Source organism: Sparus aurata, chromosome 24 (assembly GCF_900880675.1).
Source record: "Sparus aurata chromosome 24, fSpaAur1.1, whole genome shotgun sequence".
In the NCBI taxonomy this organism is placed as follows: Eukaryota; Metazoa; Chordata; class Actinopteri; order Spariformes; family Sparidae; genus Sparus; species Sparus aurata.
The window spans coordinates 3,938,518-3,961,460 of NC_044210.1; the positions used below are offsets into that span (position 1 = coordinate 3,938,518).

At 39.4% G+C, this 22,943-nt stretch overlaps 1 protein-coding gene across 6 annotated transcripts in view; it reads right to left on the reverse strand.

Annotated features, from left to right (window-relative positions):
* Positions 1–1,702: 1,702 nt before the first annotated feature.
* The window catches only part of LOC115576865 (voltage-dependent L-type calcium channel subunit beta-4-like), a 38,963-nt gene continuing 17,722 nt past the window's right edge, over positions 1,703–22,943 (reverse strand). For 3 of the 6 annotated variants that reach the window (XM_030409468.1, XM_030409464.1, XM_030409466.1), the window contains 12 exons: positions 22,708–22,878; positions 22,450–22,572; positions 22,171–22,298; positions 14,537–14,613; positions 14,045–14,064; positions 11,980–12,060; positions 10,976–11,034; positions 10,431–10,540; positions 9,906–10,057; positions 8,753–8,848; positions 8,105–8,290; positions 1,703–5,809 (listed from right to left, as the gene is read on the reverse strand). In XM_030409468.1, coding sequence (XP_030265328.1) covers positions 5,546–5,809; positions 8,105–8,290; positions 8,753–8,848; positions 9,906–10,057; positions 10,431–10,540; positions 10,976–11,034; positions 11,980–12,060; positions 14,045–14,064; positions 14,537–14,613; positions 22,171–22,298; positions 22,450–22,572; positions 22,708–22,878 — 1,467 coding nt within the window. In that variant the 3' untranslated portion in view covers positions 1,703–5,545. The remainder of the gene's footprint in view (positions 5,810–8,104; positions 8,291–8,752; positions 8,849–9,905; positions 10,058–10,430; positions 10,541–10,975; positions 11,035–11,979; positions 12,061–14,044; positions 14,065–14,536; positions 14,614–22,170; positions 22,299–22,449; positions 22,573–22,707; positions 22,879–22,943) is intronic. The other 3 variants (XM_030409463.1, XM_030409467.1, XM_030409465.1) reach the window with 2 other exon arrangements.

Sequence of the window (22,943 nt, forward strand, 5' to 3'; positions counted from 1 at the left end):
CTGTCCCGCATGGGTCTTCATTTTATTTCAGCACATGTACACAGCAAATAGCATTTCTCAAAGACATTATGTACATTTGTTATAAAAATAATCAACAGCAAATATTCATCTATGACTTTTCTACTGGAATAAATATTTGTTCATTTGCTTCTTTTCGTGTTTTTTTTTTCCTCATTTATTTTACAGTTTACCAAAGAAAGTCCTCCCCATAAATTCTGACTTTTGTGGTCACCTTGAGATTAAACCATGACAAAAAAAATAAAAAAAATAAACAAGTAATTTCATTGTGAGATAAAGATTTGGCCACAGGTATAGGTCAAACAAAAGCAAAGGTAACGTTTTAGGTCTGTGAGTGAGCTTGGTCCTTTTCTGTTCTGATTTAATTCCCCAACTCAAATAGGCAAACCTGTCTGAACACTGTCAAAGAGAGGGACACTGGTCTGGATATCCTTTCTGATTGTCTCAAACAGCCCTACTCAACATTGGTTGGTTTGATTTAGAATGGAAAATGGCTCCCTGTTCAGTCAACCAATGGGGTGTATGCTGTGGGGCAGAATGAGACGGATTAGTGTAAAACAGCAGCGTTATGCACAAACCTTTTTGCTTTTTTTCATTAGCTTTTTTTTTTCTTGATGTTTCAATCCATTAATACCCAGAGCACAACAACGAGACGGGGAATATGGGCAAAGATATCGACTGTGCCCTAAAATTAGATTCACATTGTAGGAACTGTTGCTCAAAACCCACCAAAGTTTTTTGCTTATTCTTTTGTGCTATACAAGTTTTTCTAAATATTTTCCCCCCTTTCATCCAGATCATTACAGGGTGATCTTCAAGAGAAAGTACCCCAAACATGTGGTCAGTAGTACAGAGGTGACCACCTCTCTTTTTAAAGTCTTATTTTAATTTCCAAGCAGGTCCTTTAAAGACATTTATGAATATGCGTATATATATATATATATATATATATATATATATATATATATATATATATATATATATATATATATATATATATATATATACACATATGTCCTATACATATGTCCTATATGTAGTCTAATGTCAGGGTGTTGTGGTCGGGGTGGTAGATGGTAGTTGGTGGTACACCTCCGATTTTCATATGGTAGAGCAGATTTCTTGTAGTTTTATATTACAGTCCTACAAACAAGGCTTTCCTTTTTAAAAAAATCTTAACGACAATCTTTCTTTATTTTTGGAAGTACGATATATGGCTAAAGCCTGCTGCTGGTTAGCTTAGCTTAGCATTAAGTCGGGAAAACAGTTAGCCTGGCTCTGTACAAAGGTAACAAAATCCACCGACCAGGATAGCTACATCAAACCTTTATATCTCCATTATTTTGATCCCTAAACAACAAATAAAATAGCAGTTTTAAGGGGGATTACGTGCCAGACTACTTTTACTGTAATAACTTCCTGAAGTCTGCTGGTTGCCTGGCGACCACTAGAGGTGAAAATTACGCGATTCTTAGATGCATCACGATGGTAGAGCAAAGACAGAGCATAATCTGGAGTTTGCAGCCTGCACTGACTGTTGATTTTCTGGCCCCAGCTGGACAATAAGGCTGTAAAGTTATGTTGCGATGCGATATTTAATTGTGGCTGAACATAATGCTAACCTGGCTTATGTTGGAATATACGTCAGAGAGACGGATATCTGTAGTGAGTGAAATATATTAAAAAAAGTACCCAGTATTTTGGAAGCTAACATGTGGGCACATTTTGGATTTTGTGAATTTAGTGGTAAGCACAAACGGGACAAGATGCACACATAGTGTAACTTCTGCCTCACAACACTAACTAACCATGTTAGTTCAGGTCATTTCATGTGAGGCTAACATCTGCAGCCATAAACAATACAAAGAGCCTAATTAATCAACTACACATTTAGGAATCGCATTCAACTAGGAGGGAGTTGTGTGCCACATTTGAGAAGCTCCCTGTCTGAGAGCTATTTGAAGACAATATCTTTGTAGACTACAGGCCACATGTCATGCACCACAGACATGTGTTGTGTTGGTGATGGTATGTACTGAGGTGGCTCACACAGATACTGGTATTGAAAAGATGCAGGTTATTTTTTTTATCTTGTCATCTGATTTTTTTTAAAGAACGTTATGAATAAAAAGGTATATATAAGATTTATTTTACTGCCTGTTTTAACTGATGAAAAAGTAGCCATGCGCAGTGATATTGGGCAAATTGCGTATGCGCAACACTGAGATGCAACAAGATGATGAGAATCGTGCATTCGAATCAACCTTTGCCTTTCACATTCATCAAAGCAGTCATTTCAAAAAATCTAAAATCAGTTTTGCAGAATTGTCCAATTCCAATGTTCTTGTCCAGTGATAGGATTGATCTGAAGAATAACCATACCTATGTTAACAATCCCACCGGCACTGCCATCTACTGGTTCCTGAATGTTCTGACCACATCCTGCACAGAGTAGCACACTTTGCAATGCACTGTTCAGCAATGAAACTCTCAAAGTTAGCTGTGGTCCAACAAAACATAGACACAGACACAGTAGTTGAGCTTGTCCTCAAAACCAGATACAGCTGTTTTTTTAACATACAATACTGTGAGTGAGTTTCTAATAATTTATGATAAAACATTAAAATAAGTTTGAATCAAAAAATAAAAAATACCCCTAAAAGCAGCATCTCCCAACGTATATTTTGAAGTTTTAGAGGAATGTGTTATTAGAAATCTTAAATCTCCAGATAGTAACACTGTATAGATTTACAGACCAAAAAAAAACCCCCAAAAAACACACATTGTATTTGAGGGAACTGATCCTCTTTAGAGCCAGATTTATTTTCTAAGCATTCTGTTTGATGTTCATTCATTTGTATAGCACCGAGCTAACGGGGTGCTGCAGCAGTGATTACTGTACATAACTTCAGTCAGATAAGAGGTTCTAAATGATAAAAGCAGCTTTAACATTTGTCTTAACATGCCAAAGTAAGTTCTTCTGACGAATGCAGTCTTTTATACTGTACATATCTGATATCATTCGGCAAATCATGAAAGCAACCATTTGTTTCATTGTGATTTCTGTTCATTAATAGGTAGATATCCAAGGCAGTGTGCTTTTGGTGCGTATTTCAGAATATGGCGGGACAACAAAACATTATATATATTATCTTATTTCTTAGCTTGTGCATTTTATAGATTAGAGAATTCTTTATTGACTAAATATAATCTAATTGTCCACTTTCAATAATATCTCTCAATTCATTTAATTTTGAGTCTCATAAGTTGATTCATTTATGTATGTTTTATCTACAACATTATTATTAACATTTGAACATTTCATGGCATTGGAAAGGATCTCTGGACTCTAATGATTAGCAATTAATAAGTTAATTATGAATTATTAATACTATTAATTAACAAGCTTTCTGAGCTGAGGATAAGGTTGCTCATCGTGACACAGTACATTGTCCTTCTCACCTCTCACTAATCAAAGACACACTGCCAGGGAACACATGAAACAAATGACACACTAAGATCTTTCTGTCAAATCTACGGAAGCCTAAAGCAGCCAAAAATTGGTATCAGTTCATTATCTCAACATGACAAACTGTACAGATAACAACTTGTGTTTTTTGTGTTTTTCATAATTACTAACTCTGTTCTCTTCAATTTAATGATACCTATCCTAATAAATACATAAATTAAATTAAATTTGTGTTTTTTTCAGTCTTAAAATTGACTGGGCAGAAGTGTTTGTCATCTGGAGATGAGATGAAGTCATAATCACAAGAGAACTTGATATCTTTAAAAAATAAGATATGTACAGTATATTAGGATCATACCAAGTCTTAAAAACAATAAATTGACCACAGCAACTGTTTCCATAAAGTATGTAACATGTGGGTTAGGTACGTTTATGTTATCTGAACCTTTTATCACATTTTGTCAGTGAAGCAGTTCTTTAAAACATTCAGAATGACTGAAACTGATACTTTATGTTTCCTGTGAGGCATTTTAGTATACCAAGTTGCAATTCTCCGGGATTCAGACTCATCATTCATCTGTAATTTAGGTCACCTTTATCTTTGCTCGTCTTTTTTTTTTTTCCTTTAGAAAGAAAGTTGCCCTAAGCTTCTATAAACAACTGGATTACAGAAGAGTCTTGTGTTTAGAGGAATCATGCTCTGCAGTCAGGACAACATGCCAGCTACACAGAGAATGAACATGATGCGACTGTTTCTGCATTTTTGACACATTTTGAATCCTTTAACTGCATTGGACCACAGGAAGGACATTTGATGGCCACGAACTAATTGTAAGACTTAACCAACATCTGTACTTTTGTTTTAACTTTTTACAATGTCCATTGCAATGCTTATAAAAGCCAAACAACCAGTAGCTTCAGTAGCAGATGCTCTTTTAGATCTATTAAATTGAAACAACTCATTCCGGTCCTATTCTTCAGGCTGGCAGGGTAAAAAATATCAGACAGAACATCCCAAACAGCTTGAAAGTATTTCCCAGCATTTTTTTTACATTGGCCCATATCTCATGAACATCAAATGGCACCTCATGTAGTATTTTGCTATTGTATTTCACTCTACGGTCTATTGCCTTCTCTAACTCTAAGTGCTAGCTGTTCAGAACAGAAGCAGTATTGCCTTTTCCTATAGTTTAACTGGGATCTGATCCCAGCATCATCAGAACCTGCTCCGCTTATGATGGTGAGGGTCTGCACCAAAATTAAATCCTAAAGCTATGCTACAGAAAAGCTGGCCTTGCTGAAAGTGACTTTCAAATGGCAAAATATTTTGGGAATGTGAAGCACCACTTTTTTGAAACTAGCAGCCGTATATCATCTGCACACACACACAAACCCACCACCTATCCACACAATTAGGTGATTTAGAAAATTGGACCTCTCTATCTACACCTCATCACTGGAAAATCCTGAATCCTCAGTACAAAATATCAATGATGTGGATGCGGAGGTTGATCATCTACCAGCATGCAATAAGCTAAATGGTGAGAGGATTTATACATGGCCCAGGGTACGGGTCAGCCGCCTTCAACAGTCAGTGGATTTCCTTCTGACCTGGTGCAATGTCCCAGGCACTTAGAAGCCCATACACCATCACCATCTGACCATTATCCATAATGAGCCTGCTGACACAGGCAACAAGCACTGTCTGCGCTGCACATCTGCTGAGCGTTGTGTTAGTACAATCCCAAAGATCCCACAAACATAAATGTAAGGAATTTATTCTACAGCATTAGTTAATGTTGGCATCCTGAATCTCTTGATCCTTGGGTTGTTAGTTGGCAGGGGTTTGCCCTGGCAGCTCGATTGAAAAACAAAAAACCTGAACACAATTTTGTTGGACTTTTAAAGAACAAAACAACCAGTTCAACGAAACCAATCAACAAATCAACGTGAACCAAAAGAAAAAAGTACAATTTGGGACTGTTTTGGATCTGTTGCAGCGTTCTTTGTGGGTGGAAACTGGGAAAAATCCTGGCCCTGGTGATGACACAAGTGGGCTCAGAGCCGGTGTCGGGAGTCATGGCTGTAGCTGCCTGGTGAACTGCGATTGCGATGTGGCTTGTATGCATCCTGATAGGGGTCCTGGTAGTCCTGGTAGGGGTCCTGCTGCTCTCGGCTGTGTTGTGAGGCAGAGGACATGCGGTTGCGTCCCTTGTGTGCCCGCTCGTTGTGGTAATTTTCGTCTGATGTCATCAGGTTGCGTCGTTCGTTCGGGGTAGAATGGTCTCCTGTGTGGTTGCTTTGTCGCATTCTTTGGCTCTGCTAATCATATGGAAATACCAAGGACACAGTTAAGGAAAGATGTAGAGTATCCGCTGTGTTATTTACAAGTGATCAGATTGGATTTTTTGGTCCAGACATCACAAACCTAATTTTATTTGCCTAGACAAAATTTGTCTAGTTGATTGATTCAGGTCCATATCTTGATATTTAGTGCATTGAAGTCTACTTGATGTGTTATAAATATTTATAGTGACTGCACATTGACGGTTGAAAACCTGGTATTGCAACTGAAAGCAGATCACAGGCGACCAGTCTCGTCACCAGCCACCCTTCCTCTACATCCCTCTATGAAAGTAAATTTTAGGCAAGATTTAAAAGTAGGGCAATGTCAAGTAACTCTATGATGTAGGCAGGAGCAAGGCCATGTAGAGCTTTGAAAGTAACTAGTAAAGGTTTGAAGTCAACTCTGTATTGGTAAGCCAATGAAGCACTGACTGGAGTACTGTGATCATATATCTTAGAATCTGTATAAAAGTGTGGCAGCAGAGAGCAAAACCCAGAACACAGAGAGTTGCCCAGACGGGATGAAATAAAAGCACGTATTACTTTTATGAGGTCTGACTGGGATAGAAAATGTTGGAATTTTTGCAGTGTTCCTCATTTGGAGAAAACCTGATTGTACTATCTTGTGTGTCTTACCGCTCCCCGCCTATATGACGTATTTTATTGAACTTCCAGGGTAGAGATACTTTAGTCAAACCTCCAGGTTTGGTTATTCTTCAGTGTACAGCATTTCTAAATTGGCTAACACAGACTGCTTATCGCAGCTTGACTGAATGTAGGAATTAATTTTGGGATGTCTTACATTGGGATTGAGCTGGAAGAAGAAAAATATATTCTAATGGAATAGTTTGGGAATTTTTGGAAACACATGTATGCCCCTGTATATGTATACAATGAATGCGTGAGATTTTTGAACACGAGTAAACACACTAATGGTCACCAGTTAACTGGTTAACCTTTTTACATTGCCAATGGGCGAGTCTGCCTTTCTGGGTTTTTTCTGTCCCGTTCATCATAACAAATGTACCAGAAAAACAGGGAACTAAAAGTGTGATTCTCCTAAAGACTTGAGATCATGTTTCTCTCATGGGATTCTATTTATTGCACTCTTAACACTCAAGTAAAAAAAAAAAAAGAAAAAACTTGAACGACAACAACGCTGAACTTTACTAAACACAACATATATCAAAGTGCTGGACTAGGTACTTGAGGTACATGGTGATGCACTGTATAACAGTGCTGTCAATCTTCCTTTAATATCCCATTAAATTGTCATCCCTTCATATTTTTTATATTTAAATTATATTCAATTTTTTTATGTTCAAATTTAGGCAGTTATAAATATTTGTATTTGTACTTCTTATGTACAGTCTATCTCTTATGTACAGGGTTATGTATTGCCAATGCCACTATCGAGATGTGTTGTTGTCGTTCTGTCCACTAGAAGGCATTCACACATTATCAATGACTTTAAACTGATAGCTTTCTTGCCAGTTCCAGCAGATTCCCCTGCCAGTTTGTCTCACTACTTCGTGACTCTGAGTGATGGCGTCCAGATAGAAATAAAGTGAACAAACTTGTGGTGTAGAAGAAACTAACAGATGGATAATGGCGGACAGCGGTTATCTTTCGAGTCAACATTATATTGCTATGTTCCTTCCTCTACGAGCCATTGTATGTTTGTGATATGTTTAATAATAAAAAAAAAAAAGATAAAAAAAAAATAAATAAAAATCTTTCGAGTCAAGAGTCTGGACCCACTTCAGCTAGTGTCAAATTCTGTGAAACTGAAACCACATGTCATTAAAACACGTAGTTTTCTACATTTTGCCTTTTGATGGGTATTTAGTTCTTCAGACAGATACCGTTATGCATCCTTAGATGACTGTCTGTGTCTGATGCCATTGTTAAGGTGGGCAGGGAACTGTGAATTGTATAATTTTGTGAGTTACACCCTGATTCCCACCCTGCGTCCTTACGGATACGACTGCTCACTTGAATGTTTTCTCCATCACTTAATAGCAAGCAACAGGAACTCAAGGATTCAAACATGGTGTTGAACTGCTTTAAGTCTAACGAATTCAATCAAATAAACTGTAGAGTTCGGAGGTTTGACAGATCCTAAATAAGAAAAACATATCCTGCCGAGGACAGTGAACCAGGCTGCAGATTAAAGTGCTTCCTGGGTTTCTTTCTTATTATCATATCATTTCCTCAATAACTACCCACACTGATTTAATCCTTTCCATAAGGGGGCTTGTGGATGTGTACCTGCAGTCCAGAGATGGTGGTGGGGTAGGGGGTGAGGTTGGTAGGACCCAGGTTGCGTCCCAGCAGAGGGTTTAGGGGCGTTGCCATAGAGGTATGGGTTGCTTTCCAGTAGGCCTCGAGGTATTCAGCGAGATGCTCGCAGGCGTCTTCCAGTTGGTTCTCGTCCAGTATGATGTCAAACATTTCCTGTAAGCAGCAGACAATCAGAGAGAGGATAGTAGGTATGAAGCTCATGATGAAAATGAGATGAAACACAACTGGCATTGTATGTGAAGTGTCTGTGGGTGATATGGCCTTGAAATAATATTGCAGTGTTTTAAGGATATATCATAAGACATCATTAATGTTGATATTTTGAAATCTCTTCAAACGCCCTTCATAAATGCTAAGACTGGGCGACAAACCAAATATCAAAAGATATTTGAGTAGGTACCTTGACATTGATATTCCCTAATAGTAGGTGGGTAAGTGGGTAAAACCAAGTATTAGAACAAGTAGAACCGTCTGGTTCAGAAAATTACATCACTCTTCTGTAATGTAGCCTTTAAATCCAGGAAACAGACAGCACAACATCCAAAATCTAAGCCAGTAAATAGTTTCACATCATGGTTATGATTAAATAGCCATTATGTTAAGAAGGCCACTCACTGGAGGACACTGGGCCAGTTTGTCAGCTGCTACAAGCTGCACATTCAGGTGTTTGCTCTGGGACTTCCCTCTGGACTTGACTAGCCTCTGCAGAACCTGGACAGGAGAGGAAAGTACATTATGCTCCAGTTACAGTGACGCAAAAGTATCCAGCCTTGGGTGAACTTGTCTTTGGTCACCTGGCACCAGAACAAAGGATTCTAGTTCACAATGAGAAGTGGTTACACATAGAACTGAGGATGTAAGTGTGTGTGCACAGATTGAATAGTGCTAGTCATAGGTTTGTCACCATAAATATATACAAGTTCCAGTTTGCACATTAAGGAAAACATGCGTTTTGCTGCAGACTGCTCTTACATGTCATAATCAGGGTTTTAGCTATCACTAAAAAACACTGAGCTCATGTCCTACGGCATCGTGGGAGTTTTTCCTGGACAGCTGTAGCAAAGCGAGCATTTTGCATGCGAGGAGGGTGCGGTGTAAAAACAAATGTGACCAGAATATGACAAAGTGCACCATTTTGAAGACACATCTCTGCTGATCTCCTGTAGCATCTGGAGGGTGAGATCATTCACACGCCACATCCTAACTACTATTCTAATCATTGCTGTATTCCCAGTGTGGAGAGAGGAACTGAAGCAGACCTAATCTTCCATGCAAAGGTGCCACTGTGAAGATCACTTGGTGCAAGAGCCTCCACTAGACTTCACACACTAGATTAAAAAGCCTTGCATGTGGTTTTTAAGTACAGCATTTCATGCTGTTTTTGTAGGGTACATCCATTGTGCTTGTGCTCAGCTGCTACACCAGCAGAAGGTTAATAACATTAACCTTACATAGAAACAGTTACCTTTAACATGTCTACGTGTTCTTGTTGTTTTTCTTCACCATCTGAATGACTGCATGGGAGAGTAGCTGTGGGGATTATATCACACACTTCATTTTCTTACGCTCTGTTTTGTTTTGTCCAGGATTGACATTATGAATAGACCGACTGCTCCCTTTCACACACTAAATAAAAATGTAGAACCCATAAAAACATTTAAAACAGTTGCTGTTTTGTTTTGTTTTTTTGTTCCTGGCAAACCTCCTACTGAGCCTGTCACAGAGAATTAAACTTAACTTTTGCAGTGCCCCCCCCAGCATTCAGTACCTTTGGCGAGGAGACTTTAACGTGAACAATAATGGGGGCCAGGGAGGTCTTGAGGAGCTGGGCTGGGTGGTTTATGGTGTCAGCATCCAGCACCACCAGCTGCAAGGAGCGGGCCAACTCAAAGATCCTCTCAATCTCACTTTGCACCTCGGCTGATGAGAAAAGACACAACACACAAAATAAAAGCATTCATTTTCAGATAGATAGATAGATAGATAGATAGATAGATAGATAGATAGATAGATAGATAGATAGATAGATAGATAGATAGATAGAGGACCAGGACCATTACCAAGTGTAAACTTGCTGGAAAAATAATGATTTAATGGGTTTTCATAGTGGCATATACAGGGCCACATATACACCTGTTGCTACGTGGATGTGTGACTAGCCAATTGCATGCTAATTTTAGGGCTTTATACAGGCCTTTTTAAACTTTCATTTAATTAGATTCTAAAAATTAGGACAGTTGGTTGAATGAGCTCCAGCAAAACCGACAATATATAAAAGTAGTTCCATTCTTACCTAAGCTGGAACGAGTGTTGGATCTTTCTATGATGGCCCTCTTACTGGGATTGTTGAGAACAGACCTCTTGGCTAGCGATATGTCTGCCGTCACTCGTGTGATAGATATCCTGCAGCATGATGAGAAATAATAAACATTTTTAAACATGAACCATATTCAGGCAGAAACAATGTATTACGTCCATTATATGAACAAAATACTTCACCACGCTCAGGATGCATGATACCAAGTAGGCCTCTAGCCTTGAGGATCTCCTTGTGGTTGGCCAAATACAATAACAGTTTCTTATTCTTTTCTAAAAATTTGCTATTTAAAACAACAATTTCAGCACATTCTTTTTGAGGCCACACTGATTTCAAAACCCCACCAATTGCAACTTGGCTTTATTCAAAGAGGATACTGTGACCTGTAATATTTCTTGTTTCCTCAGGAGCGGTGGAGGTCATTTAAATAAGCTAAAATGCAGCAGTGAGTTGCATCATTTTCCCAATGACAAATCATGGTTATTTCAGGGCACAATAATTAATTGTCACATTTGTCTTACCTGCCATCAAATCTGTGCTTGAGGAAGTCGAACAGTGCTTTCTGCATCATGTCTGTCACCTGAGGAAGTAAAGAAATTGTTATGTTTTTGAATTTATGGTTAAGCCTCCACCCATTAGGCATTATACAGCAGAATAAGACGGACAGCATTTCTTCTTCTGCTACTAAAAAATACAATGACATACAAAGCCTTATCTGAGTACGCAAGATGGATGTTAGGTCATCAACCAAAATATTTATCATGTGACCAACCGCAGAATATATGAATCAGATGCTTAGTAAGGTGGCTCTGCCTAGGCCCGTCTGCTTCTAGCATGGGCCAATCCAATTAAAGAGCTCTTAATTATCATATTGTTGTCAAATGCAAATTAAGGTACTGATTAGGGGCAATAACGTGTGGATTTCTTTTGAATGTCAATCAATAAAAATTCTTTATTCTTTGAGTTATGACATTACATGTGCTGTGATTGGCTGTTTGTAACTAAAAAACAAATAACTTTTAAAAACAGCTTAAGAACACTGGTCTTCTCTCCACTCAATGCCAGACTGTTTCTGCTTGTTCACTCTCAGTGCCAGACCCCCAGCCTCCACCACCGAGTACAGCGAGCCCCAGCTGCACCACCAGCCTTGCCTCCCGCCTGAACCACCAGCAGCTACCTCATCTCCTGAGGAATTCATTAAATTCCCTTTTTCCCCTGCCTTGGTGTCCGCTTTGGGTCCTAAGTCAACCTCCAAACTTTAACATCCACATCTTAATTGTCTCCTACTTTTAAAAATCCAAATCTAACGTGTCTTTACAGTTTATCTACACCTTCTCCAATGAGGATTAAAAGCTCTTGCCTTCCCCTCATCATCTGTGTACATCATGACAACCATAGAATGTCTTTTTTTAATATTTTGTTATTCCTTGTACAGAACACACTTAGAAATGGTTGTGAAAGTAACCCTTAAAAAGTCTCAAAAGTAAAAGCATGTTTTTGATTTTCTTTCCAACCAAAAGCTCACCTCATAACCCTTGAGCGACGGTCCCACCAGCACTACAGGCCTCATGGAGGGAACCACGTCATATGGGGGGATGTGCTCCGTCTGTTGACATGAACACGTTTCATTAGTGGCAGCAGACTCATCACTAACTACACACTTACAGTAGACAACTGCAAAGGACTGCTGACTCAGCTGACCTTGAATTACAATCAGATGCGTTAAATGGTGTCTTGCCGTGGCAAGGCATGTAGCAAATGATGCTGTCACTTGTCAAAATGTAATGAAAGCAACATGAGAAAAAATGATGTATTGATGTCATTATTTCCTGCAAAATATTTTGACTGAGGTTTGTTATAGTTTTCTGATAATGAATCACATAAACATATTGTACCTATACTTTCAACTGAATCAATCAAGATTTAATACATGCTTTGACAAGATACTTCCTTCAAAGCTTTTGTTGTCATTTCCAGCACATCTAAATGAACACGTTATTTCATCTTGACCAACTAATAAATTCTCATTTGCTACATGGATGGATGGATATGATGACACTGAAAAATACACTGAAAAAAACTACAGTCTAACCAGTCAAACACAATACCAGACCAAGCATCACAATAAAAAGTAACACCATGACACTGTACCATGCCAAAGTGGTAATACTGTACATATTCATGTAAACTCGATTGATTTACAGACTTTAACTTACTTTAACTTTTAGATCCAAAAATGAATAACTTATAAAGCAACTGGATTATTTGCCAAGTGATTATGGCCGTGTCCATTTGCTGGTTGGTTGGTCAGCAGGCTTACACACAAACTACTGAATAGATTTCCACAAAACGTATACGGAGAATGGCTCTCGGTCAAGAATATACCCTATTGGCTGTTGGTGCGGATGCAGATAAAAGAACAGATCCAGGATTTACCTTCTTAGATGGGGAGTTTTTCAACATTTTCATACATTTCTCATGGAATAATAAATGGATCCTGATGAAAAAAATCTGGCGTATCTAGGTCACTAGTATCAATAAGTGAGTACACTGCTGTGGATGGTTCAAAATGAGTGAGGCAGGGCTATCAAGTTCAATACTAAGTTATTGAGATATTGAGGCTTGATTGAGTTAAGGGACTGTTGGGCCTTGGCAGAGGTATTCCCTCTAATGAGTGCCACTCTAGTTGTGATTAAGGACTTGGATTCTTTACCTGGAAATCTGAATCAACACCAGATAAATTCACATAGATGTTTTTGAAGTAAAGCATTTCTATGCTGTAAATTGAACGGTATTTCATGTTAAACATTTAGTGTTAAGTGTAGGATTCTTTAATTTGCTTTGTTTTCTTCCATAGAGGCTAAAGGAATCTTTACTGTCACGAACAGTCATACTTTAAAAGGACGCATCTATATTGATTTTATCTGGCTCCAAGGACTTCTAACATCATCCTCAGGACACACAGTTTTGTCTCACTTGGCCCAAAGACAGCAGACATGATGTTAGTATGTCACTGTTTCTGCCCAGCACACACTCTTGTAGAGCATTTAAAAAGAATAGTTTCATATTTTGGCACAGCCACTCCTATGCTTTTTGGCCAAAGAGTTGTAGGATGTGATGATACTGAAACTACCTAAGCTACAGTAAGCAGTCGGTTAACTCAACTTTGCACTGAGACAGGAAATTGGGGGAAGCAGCTAGCCTGACTTTGTCCAATGAAAATGTGCCTACCAAATCTCAGTAACTGGCATGTTTGTGGTAGGCAGATTGGTTCTTCCTGTGGACTAAGCCAGACTTGCTTTACCCTCTGTTCACATTACATTACAAAATACCTACTTCTTTCCCCAAAGCCTTCTCAAAAGTACTAAGTGTGTAAAAGAAGATGCAGTTATCACACTTGCCACAATGGCACTTTGGCATCACAGACATGGTGATGATTTGGCACTGTATACTTCAATAGGGCTGAAGTATCATGTGCCCTGGGATGTGATATGAGGATTCATCCTGTAGTTCCTGTCCTGTTTTATGATGGTAGTAACACGAGTCTATAGTGTATTGTGAATGAGTGGGTTTTACCGTCACCAACTTACCACTTTCTGTTTCTGCTTTCCTGTAGGGGAGGGGGGGGGGAGAGAAAACAGTGACAGCATCGTCAGAAGCTGCTGCGACGGGAGGCATCGCCAGAATATCTCAGAGACATTCAAACATGCTTCTTACAGCAGAATTCTTAGCAAATGAAACCTATCAAGGATAACCGGCATTATGAACAGATAGAAAGTATTTCTATTGTCCTATGGTTATATTCACAAAGTCACATGAGTGCAGTTCAGGGGGGTTCATTGTCTTGTCGTTGGGTTCACACTGTGGTAAGCCCCAGTCTCAGAGCGCCTGCAGTCCTCAACTGGAGGAAGAGGAGGATCATGGGATAATGTACCAACAACTCTACGCAGTGAACTTATGCTCTATACAGAGACATGGGAAGGCTTTAGAGGCTTATTCTCTCTATGTTGAGATTCTGGAGGCTTGGCTCTAAGTTGGCAGCTGGCTATTATTGGCCCTCTCCCCCTGTCTGATGTTCTCACCTGCCGAGGATATGAGGGGTCGGATAGAGGCTGATACCTCATCCTCTACACTGGAAGAAGAGTTCCCTCCAGACTTACTGGAAAAGACAAGAGGGGATAAAAAAAGACAGAGACACATCAAGGTATTAATGCGGAAAATGACAGAAAAGTAAAATAAATATCAAATTGTACATTAAATTGCGAAGACTTTTAAAGTGACGATTCAGTGGAAAGAGGAAAGGTGCAAAACATGCGTGGAAATGTTCACATCTGATTCATTGCAATTACTATTTTGGTGGGTGATTAGAGCTTCCATTTGGCGTCACAAATAGCATGGTTATCAACACAGGGTAGAGAAAGCAGCAAGTCCTCTGATGTCAGCACTCGATGGCCATATAAGTAAAGATTTTCAGTTACACTCACAGGTACATGAAGACCTTCTGTCTGTAATTATAAAGTCTAGGGCCGAGGCAACGTGTCGCCATCGCTTACGTCAATAAATCAATTTGCATGACGTTCATTGCAAGAAACAAATCGCAAAGAAAGTAAATCATGCTATACACTTTACATTGGAGCTGTCGAGCGATTAAAACAATTAATTAATTACAAGCTTTATAATGAATTAATCAAAATTATTGTCACATACCAATATATACTGTAAGCATTTCAAATGTAAAAACTCTGTGCTGTATAGATTGCTCCTGTAGACAGTTCCCTCTGGGCATTTTTTGAAGTGTGTGTGATATTTTTAGGATCTGTCCTGACAATGTATCATCACTTTTGACAAAAATCTTAATTTTGTGTTCATTTTTTATTTTTTTTAATTAAGCTGTTGCTGAAATGGAATGGACTACAGTAGAAGCTGGGGATAGCCCCAGATGTTTCAAGAGATGCATTTCTCCTTTAAAGAATAGGGCAGTTTATGTTGAGTGAGTTGAGAGTGAGCAGATGGAAAGTTTAGCTGTGAAGTTGTAAATGTACAGTTTGCCCATGAATAAACTCCTTAATACACAAGTAGACGTCAAGTTTGTGTGAACGTGTTCAGTGACGTCGGGTCAAGGGGCGTCATAGAGCATGATTAATATGCATTATTTTTTTAACGCATTCTCTTTTCTGTAATGAAATCATCCAAATTAACAAATGGTATTGACAGTCCTACTTTATAAGCTCATTACATTCATAAGATTGATTTATACTTCTGCACCATAGCCTGATGTGCATCTCCCCTGACATATAACTGCACGTCACAGTGACATGGACCACATGGCTTTGATTGTTCTGCTTAGTAGCATTGCACTTTCCAGCTTCTTCTCTGGTGCTTAGTGGTGTTTACACGGAGGATTGTGACCTGTAGTTTCCCAAGTAAACACACCGCCCTTTTCAGTGGTTTCAGTCCCTCCTGACCTCAGGCTATACTCTTCATTGCCGGCTTGGTAGCAAACGCTGCTGAAAAGTCACATTCAAGCTCGGTGTGTATAGAGAGGCAGCCCTCCCTGCAGACACCCAGTTGTCCACACAGCGAGTTGAAGGGGTCTGTGTGTTTAAAGGGGAAAGTACAGCCAGCAATCTGTTCACAACTATAAGGAACACAGGCGCCAGTGCACTTGTATATTAAGCATGTTTACATTTTGTCCACAGTAGAGCATAATATTTTAGACTTATCAACAACTGGAATGTCTTTCTGTTAGTACTGATATGCTAATGTTAAATGTTTCCTCATCGCAAAAATGTCAAAAGCAATTTATGCACCACTGCTGCTGTTAGAGTAAAACTACACCATGCTTCATTTCAAGCTGTTGTTCAGACAATTTATATCTTCTGTTTATTTTAACGGCCATGTATGAGAAACAAAAATTGTCTTAAAATAACCTTACAGTCTGTTGTACAGCCTGTGACTGTTGTTTCAGCCCATTTGTTTCAGTTATTTTCCTTGCCCCACACTGATGCACAAATACATTTACCTGTGATTATAACTACATATTTTAAATTGAACACTGATTCCCTAATTCAGAGAAAGGGTTGCTATGACAGTTTATTGTATATGTCACAGGAGTGTGTCACAGCGATTCTTCTGATTTTGAATTTTTGTACACAAAGTATTAGGAACCATCTGCCTTACCAGCTAGGCTGCATTACCTCTGCTATGGTGGTTCTATTTCACACGATGCGTATACACACAAAGCCAGGCAATGCAAATCACATTATGCAAATAGGTGAAAATATATCACCTTGAGCAAAAACATTGCATGTGACACAGGGTCCAGAGTGTTATGTGAGGAGGACTGACCAGACACAGGGGCAGAGCCGGAGAGCTCTGTAGGAATATGCGACCGGGGTCACATCAGATTCTGCTCTGATCCAAAGCCATTCATTGGCGGAAGGAGAGTTTGTTTTTAATAACTTTTTAGATTTAAAAATGGGTTTATCTTCACTCTCACTTAAACCTGTCTGCTGCAAAGAGTTAGAGAATTGCTGACCTCCACTGTAGGGTATTTATTTGTTTGCACAATTTGCTAAAAAAGAACTGGAGCGCGATTACAAAAGACCTGGAGTCTCTGGTGCGTGCTGTATTCAATCAGAGGCCGAAACTAACATACACATGCATACCCTTGGTGCCTGCCATTGCTCACTAGCTTACGGCTCATGTGCAGCAGGTTATTTTTGCTGTTTGGGGCTAAATAACAACAAATGTTCCCCATGCAAGTGGAATATTTGCTTCAGCCTTTTGATTCCAGTTGCCCAGTTCTTAAGGACTGTTAATCTGTGTGATAATGTGTGTCCTCCACATGTGTTTTGTGACTGACACCTGGGCTGAGCAGCAACTGCTGAGTTCCATACACAAGTTGGAAATCCCAAACTTTCAGATGATCATTCACAGTTACAGAAGACCATAATCCAGGAGTCAAAAGCAACCGTGAGATTTTCATTGGGATGATGTAAAATTTGCTCCTTTTGCAGCAACTGTCAACTGATGGCAACAGCTGAGCTCTCAACAAAACTGTTAGCAAGGACAGTAGCAAACAGTATTAACTTCATTAACAGAACCAATTTCTCCTAACACTTTGAATACATACAGCACTTGTAACAAATACTATAAGTGTATTGGTAATGTCTAAAACATTTCTTGTTTTACTATGAACTGATAAGGTTGTTTTCTCGAGCCATACTGGCTGTATATACTGTCGATTGTTTCATGATGTTATTTTATACTCAAAGAAAACTGAAGAAAGCAAAATAATAACAAGAAGGTTTTTTTCCAGAATTTAAGATTTTCTGGCCTTTTCTTTCTACTATTTTTCAGTTACAGTGAAAATGTAGTCCTGTCGTCCGAATCGGTTCCAATGTCTCTTTTGTTGTGCAAGGCTTGGTGACAAAAAGCCACAGAAGCCAAGTTAATAAGTGAAGCACTGAAGAACTCCAGTCTAGTAAGATTAGTATTAAACTCTGCTTTAAGGCAAGAGGAAGTGCAAATCAGCTACTGTAATAAAAAAAAAAACTCTGGCTGACAGAACCTTCAAGAGACGTCACACACTAGGAACCTAGGGGGTTGATAGTACGAACAATTACAGCTATTGAAACTGTTGAACTGGTACTGTCTACATCAAAGTTAGATTACAAATTTGAGAGCTTACCACGGGGTTACTGGACAGAATCTACTTTATCTAATTAACTAATTCTGTTGTCTTTATCAGTCCCACCCAGGTCCACTCAGGAGCAGTATAGACAAACACTAGTAGTGTTATTGACAACAAAACAGAGCCGCCATAGTGTTAATGAATAGACTTGTGAAGAACATGTGTTCCATCTGTAGACTACAGTGGCTCATCAGTTCTTAAAATAATAGTTTTTAGAGGGGTTGCCAGATATATTACTGTCATTCCTAGTATTACTGAGTTTTAGCTCAAGGATTTGCTTTTCTCCTCAAAACTGTCAAAATTGGTGGCAGTCAAAACATCCACAACTCACATGGAATTGCAGTGCCTTGTGAAATTGAAATGAATAGTTATGCACACTCCATATAAATTCCAGGTTATAAGGCAAAAAAACAGAAAGAATGCCAAGGGGGTGAATACTTTCCCAAGGCACTGTACATGATGAACGAGTCAGGCAGACAGACAAGACTAGACTATAAAAAATAGAAACTAGACGAGACTATAGAAAAAAATATCCCTCTAAGTCATCAATCATGACCCACGAGAAGTGTCTGTACCTGGGAGACCTTGCTCTCTACATGTACTCTCTTATTGTCTTAGTATTTTGCTGTAGGGCTGTATGATATGGCTTTAAAATAACACTGACATTTTTTAGGCTATATCACAATACGAGATTTTGAAGACTCCTCAACAGCATTTCATAAATTGAGCATGATATTTATGAATGCAATTTTTAGACCAAGTGGTCAGTTCAGAAAGTGACATCTCTTTAGTGTAATGCAGCCTTTGGAACCACAAAAAGACAACACTCCAGGCTCTATCACGATACGTAGTACATTCTAACACCACAAGGTTTAATATTGATATTCTACCAAGCCTATCTTGCTGTGTTTGGGATGTTTCTACGCATCAACCTTTGGGCAACGGTGGTGGACCCCAGCCAATAACAGCACACAGGGCGTGAGGCTGTAACTCTATGTAATGTTGTAACCAGGTTACATTATTGTCCCCATCACTCCCCTCTACTCTCAGTCTCACGCACACACACACACACACACACACACACACACACACACACACACACACACACACACGCAAACTGTATCTAATCAAATTGTGTGTATACCAACAGCGACAGACAAATCCTGCATAGTATACCTTTGAGGTAATAAAGAGACAAATTGGTGGTAAAACTGTAAAGCAATAGCTACATAAAATAATAGCATGATGAAAATAAAAAATGCAATGAAAAATGGTTAAATTATACTTTTGTTTCATGGAAATGTAATGCACACCAGGGGCTTTAAAGATAATATAATAATATTTTGCCAGGGTAATTTATTTCCTAACTGTGGGTGATTGTGAAATTTGAAATTGATCTTGTATGTAGTGCTCCATATATAAATTGTAAACCATCTCCTTTGTATAGAAAAGAGTTTTACCTAGCCGAAATGCCTTTTATAGATTGCTGCACAGTTGGCAGCATAGCATAAGGGTTGCCAAACTTTTACCTTTGAAAAAAAACCACACCAATGACCAATCCAGAGTCTCAATACTACCTCTTTGTGCCTCACTTTGCACCCAAGTTAACCGCCATTTAACGAGCAAAGTGGATTTAGACATGCCCTAAACTAACTATATTTGTAACTTGCTCTATCAAAATCAGTCGGATGTTGCAGCGGCACATTTTTAGATAAACGTGTACAGTATTTTTTTTGTTCAAGCCTTGATGTTAATACAAATGCACAGATCACTAGTTTGACCAGTTTAGGCTTGTGACAGTGCTGATGTGACTTGTGTAATTGCGCTTCTCGCTCTCTTTCTGTCTTTCTGGTGCCAGCGGACACCTAGAATCCCAATCGCAATCCCACATCTGTGATGTCCTCTGACCCCACACATATCAAAACCAAACCTATGCTATTGTCTGTATATAGTTCAAACAGGATCAAAAACATATTTGTCTCTCTCCGTTCACTTCCATACTTATTTTATCCAAACTAAGGTCCCATGAGGGAAACCAGAAGCGGTCTGTGCTAGACCACGCAGAGTGTTTCGAATTACATTCTTTATTTGCAATTTGTGAGTAATACAATTTCTACCTCAACAATGCACAGAACTGTGTCTCCACTTGGTGTCGAGGAGATGAAGGGGGCAGAATCCCAGTTGGGGTAATAACATCTTGTTGGGGTAATAACAATCTTTAGCTATTTAGCTAAAGAGAGAAGCCATGCTAACTGCAAATAGGCTTGCTCAAGATCAGCCAGTCCTGCGCAGAATCGATCAACAGCACAATGTATGCCACTTAGATTTGTGTCTTACTTGATCTCGATTTGCTCTGATGTCATGCACCCATTTGAAACAGAAATCTCACAGGATCAAGTCAGTCGCTGCAGTTGCTCTACACCTGGCTGTCCCCTCATCTAACAGCTGATTGGTTTCCATCTTATTTTTGCTGAATCTGAGAAATTCTGATCTTATTTGTCTGATTTTAAAGGTTTAGGCTTTCCTGTTAAAATAATACACGCTTTGGATTATGGAGACTAAATAGCTTACATTCATATTATAAACTGCACACAGAATTCTGCCTGTGAAACTATTTGACTACGCAAAAATGTCTGGTAAATGGGATGTGAGGATTCAGTGTATCACATATCGCTTGTGTAGCACTCTAATAAGCTGCCATGTCATAATTAACAACAGCAGAAGACTCATATATGGGTATGATGACATTTTAAGAAATCTGACTCGATCTAATGGGATGAGGATGTTTCGGCGACTTCCTGCACAGACGGAAGGCTGCCGGAAAACTGTTTGACTCGATGGCAGCTTTTTTGGCTCTGCCCCCTGCTGCTTCTGCATGAACTCGTCTGCCCTCCAGCTGAGGCACGGTTCATCTCGGACGGGCCTAATGTTCAAAGCAGACTTGAACAGCGTGTAAACAACTGTGGGATTAGTGAGAAAGTCACTTGGAGAAGGGGAGAGCCGTGAGCGCCTGAGCAGAACTAAGTTTAAACGTGCAGTGGTAATAAGCAGCCGTCATGAAGAATACGGCAGCGACTGACACAGGTCACACCTTTCTCTGGGCAGAGGTGGCTTCTATGGGCCGTGTCATTTAGCTGGGATTGAAACACTTGTGTTCTCATGTGCTAGTGGACCAAACACTACAGTAACTGTGCAGTGTGAGGGTCACATACTGTATATGGTTGGATATACGCTGTACATATGCTTGATTTGTTCACTTTAGTGACTGTCTGTCTTGTTGACAGTTCAAAAGGTCAAGATTACAAAGTAGACGTCATGCTCTTACTGTATTAAAGTACATTTCTACATTGTTTGATTTATTTACTTTTTGTGCTCATAGGCTGAAGAGGCTTGCTACGCTTCACCTTTAGCTGCAAGTACGGATTTGCTGAATGTAGATGACGACGTCTCGGTCATTTTTATTGTGATGATAATAGCAATAATACTAATTATAATATAAACAACAAGAACAACAATACAATTATTATTATTATTATTTTCCTTTTACTGTGGATCTTTTACAGTGAACCAGCAAAGCTATTTCCTGGAGGGACATTGCGGTTGACATGATGCCTGATGAGGAGGATGGCGTTTGGACAGGATGTCTGGGTAAATCATGTGGCATTCATCCTTTCTAACCAGGAGCAAACCAAAGAATGCTTTTATAATATAATGTTTTCAAATAAAGCTTGTACTTACAACATGTTGCAAATATTTTTTTTCTCATTTAATATTCTCATAGATATATAGTCTTTAGTAACTGCAGCCTTTTGAAATCATACACAACACTTAGAATTAACTAAATTTATGATGATTGTTGGGTAAAGTCCCAACAGTCAGTGGCAAAGGAGTCGGGCTGTTAATTGAGGGGAATTAGTGAAGTTTTGTGGGCCTTCACAGGAACGAAAATTGGTTTTCAATCAGTGTTTGCTTTACTTAATGAGACAAACAGTGAGACGACTGTGTTTTTCCGTTACTTACCCTTGGACTCGTCCCCTCTTCTGTTCCTGCTGCAGCCGGATGTTCTCTAGCTTCAGAGGGCTGGGGATGAAGCCGATCTCACAGCCCTCCTTCACTAACCGTCCGATCCACCAGTCATTGTTGAACTTCTGAGGACGGTGACGGAAAAATAGGAGGAACAAAAAAAAAGCAGAAAAATGGAAATGAAGTAAGTTGATGTTTTGCAGATTTTTGTATCAAAAAACTTTCACAGAGACGTATATAGTAGGTGTTTTCTCTAATCAAAAAGTGCACATGTACCTCTTTTATGTGGAGGAAATCCTTAGCGTCGAAGGAGATGGCGGTGGCTGGCACCGGAACATCCTCATCCAGTGCACCACAATAGCTGACGTTGGTCCTTACAGCAAATGCAACAGGTTTAGTCTGGAGGATTGAAACACAAACTCAGTGAGTTATAGGCAATATCCATGTACAACTATTTCAAATCCAATCCAATAGCATCTGTATATAAACATAGCCACAGATGAATTTGGCTAAGCAGCATCACTGGTTGGCTACCTTGGCTCTCTCCAGTTGAATGGTGGCCTGCTGCTCCCTCTCCTGGCGGCTCTGTCCCGGTCCTTGGCTCTGGCTTGGGCTCTGGCTCTGGACCTGGGCCTGCACCTCCCGCTCCTCCTCCAGAGAGACATCTGAGTCTGATGGTCTGCTAGTATATGAATCAGCTGAGCCCTGCAACAGAAAAAAAACACAGAGTAGGTCAGTGGAACTGTACAGCAGCGAGACAAACTGGCAAT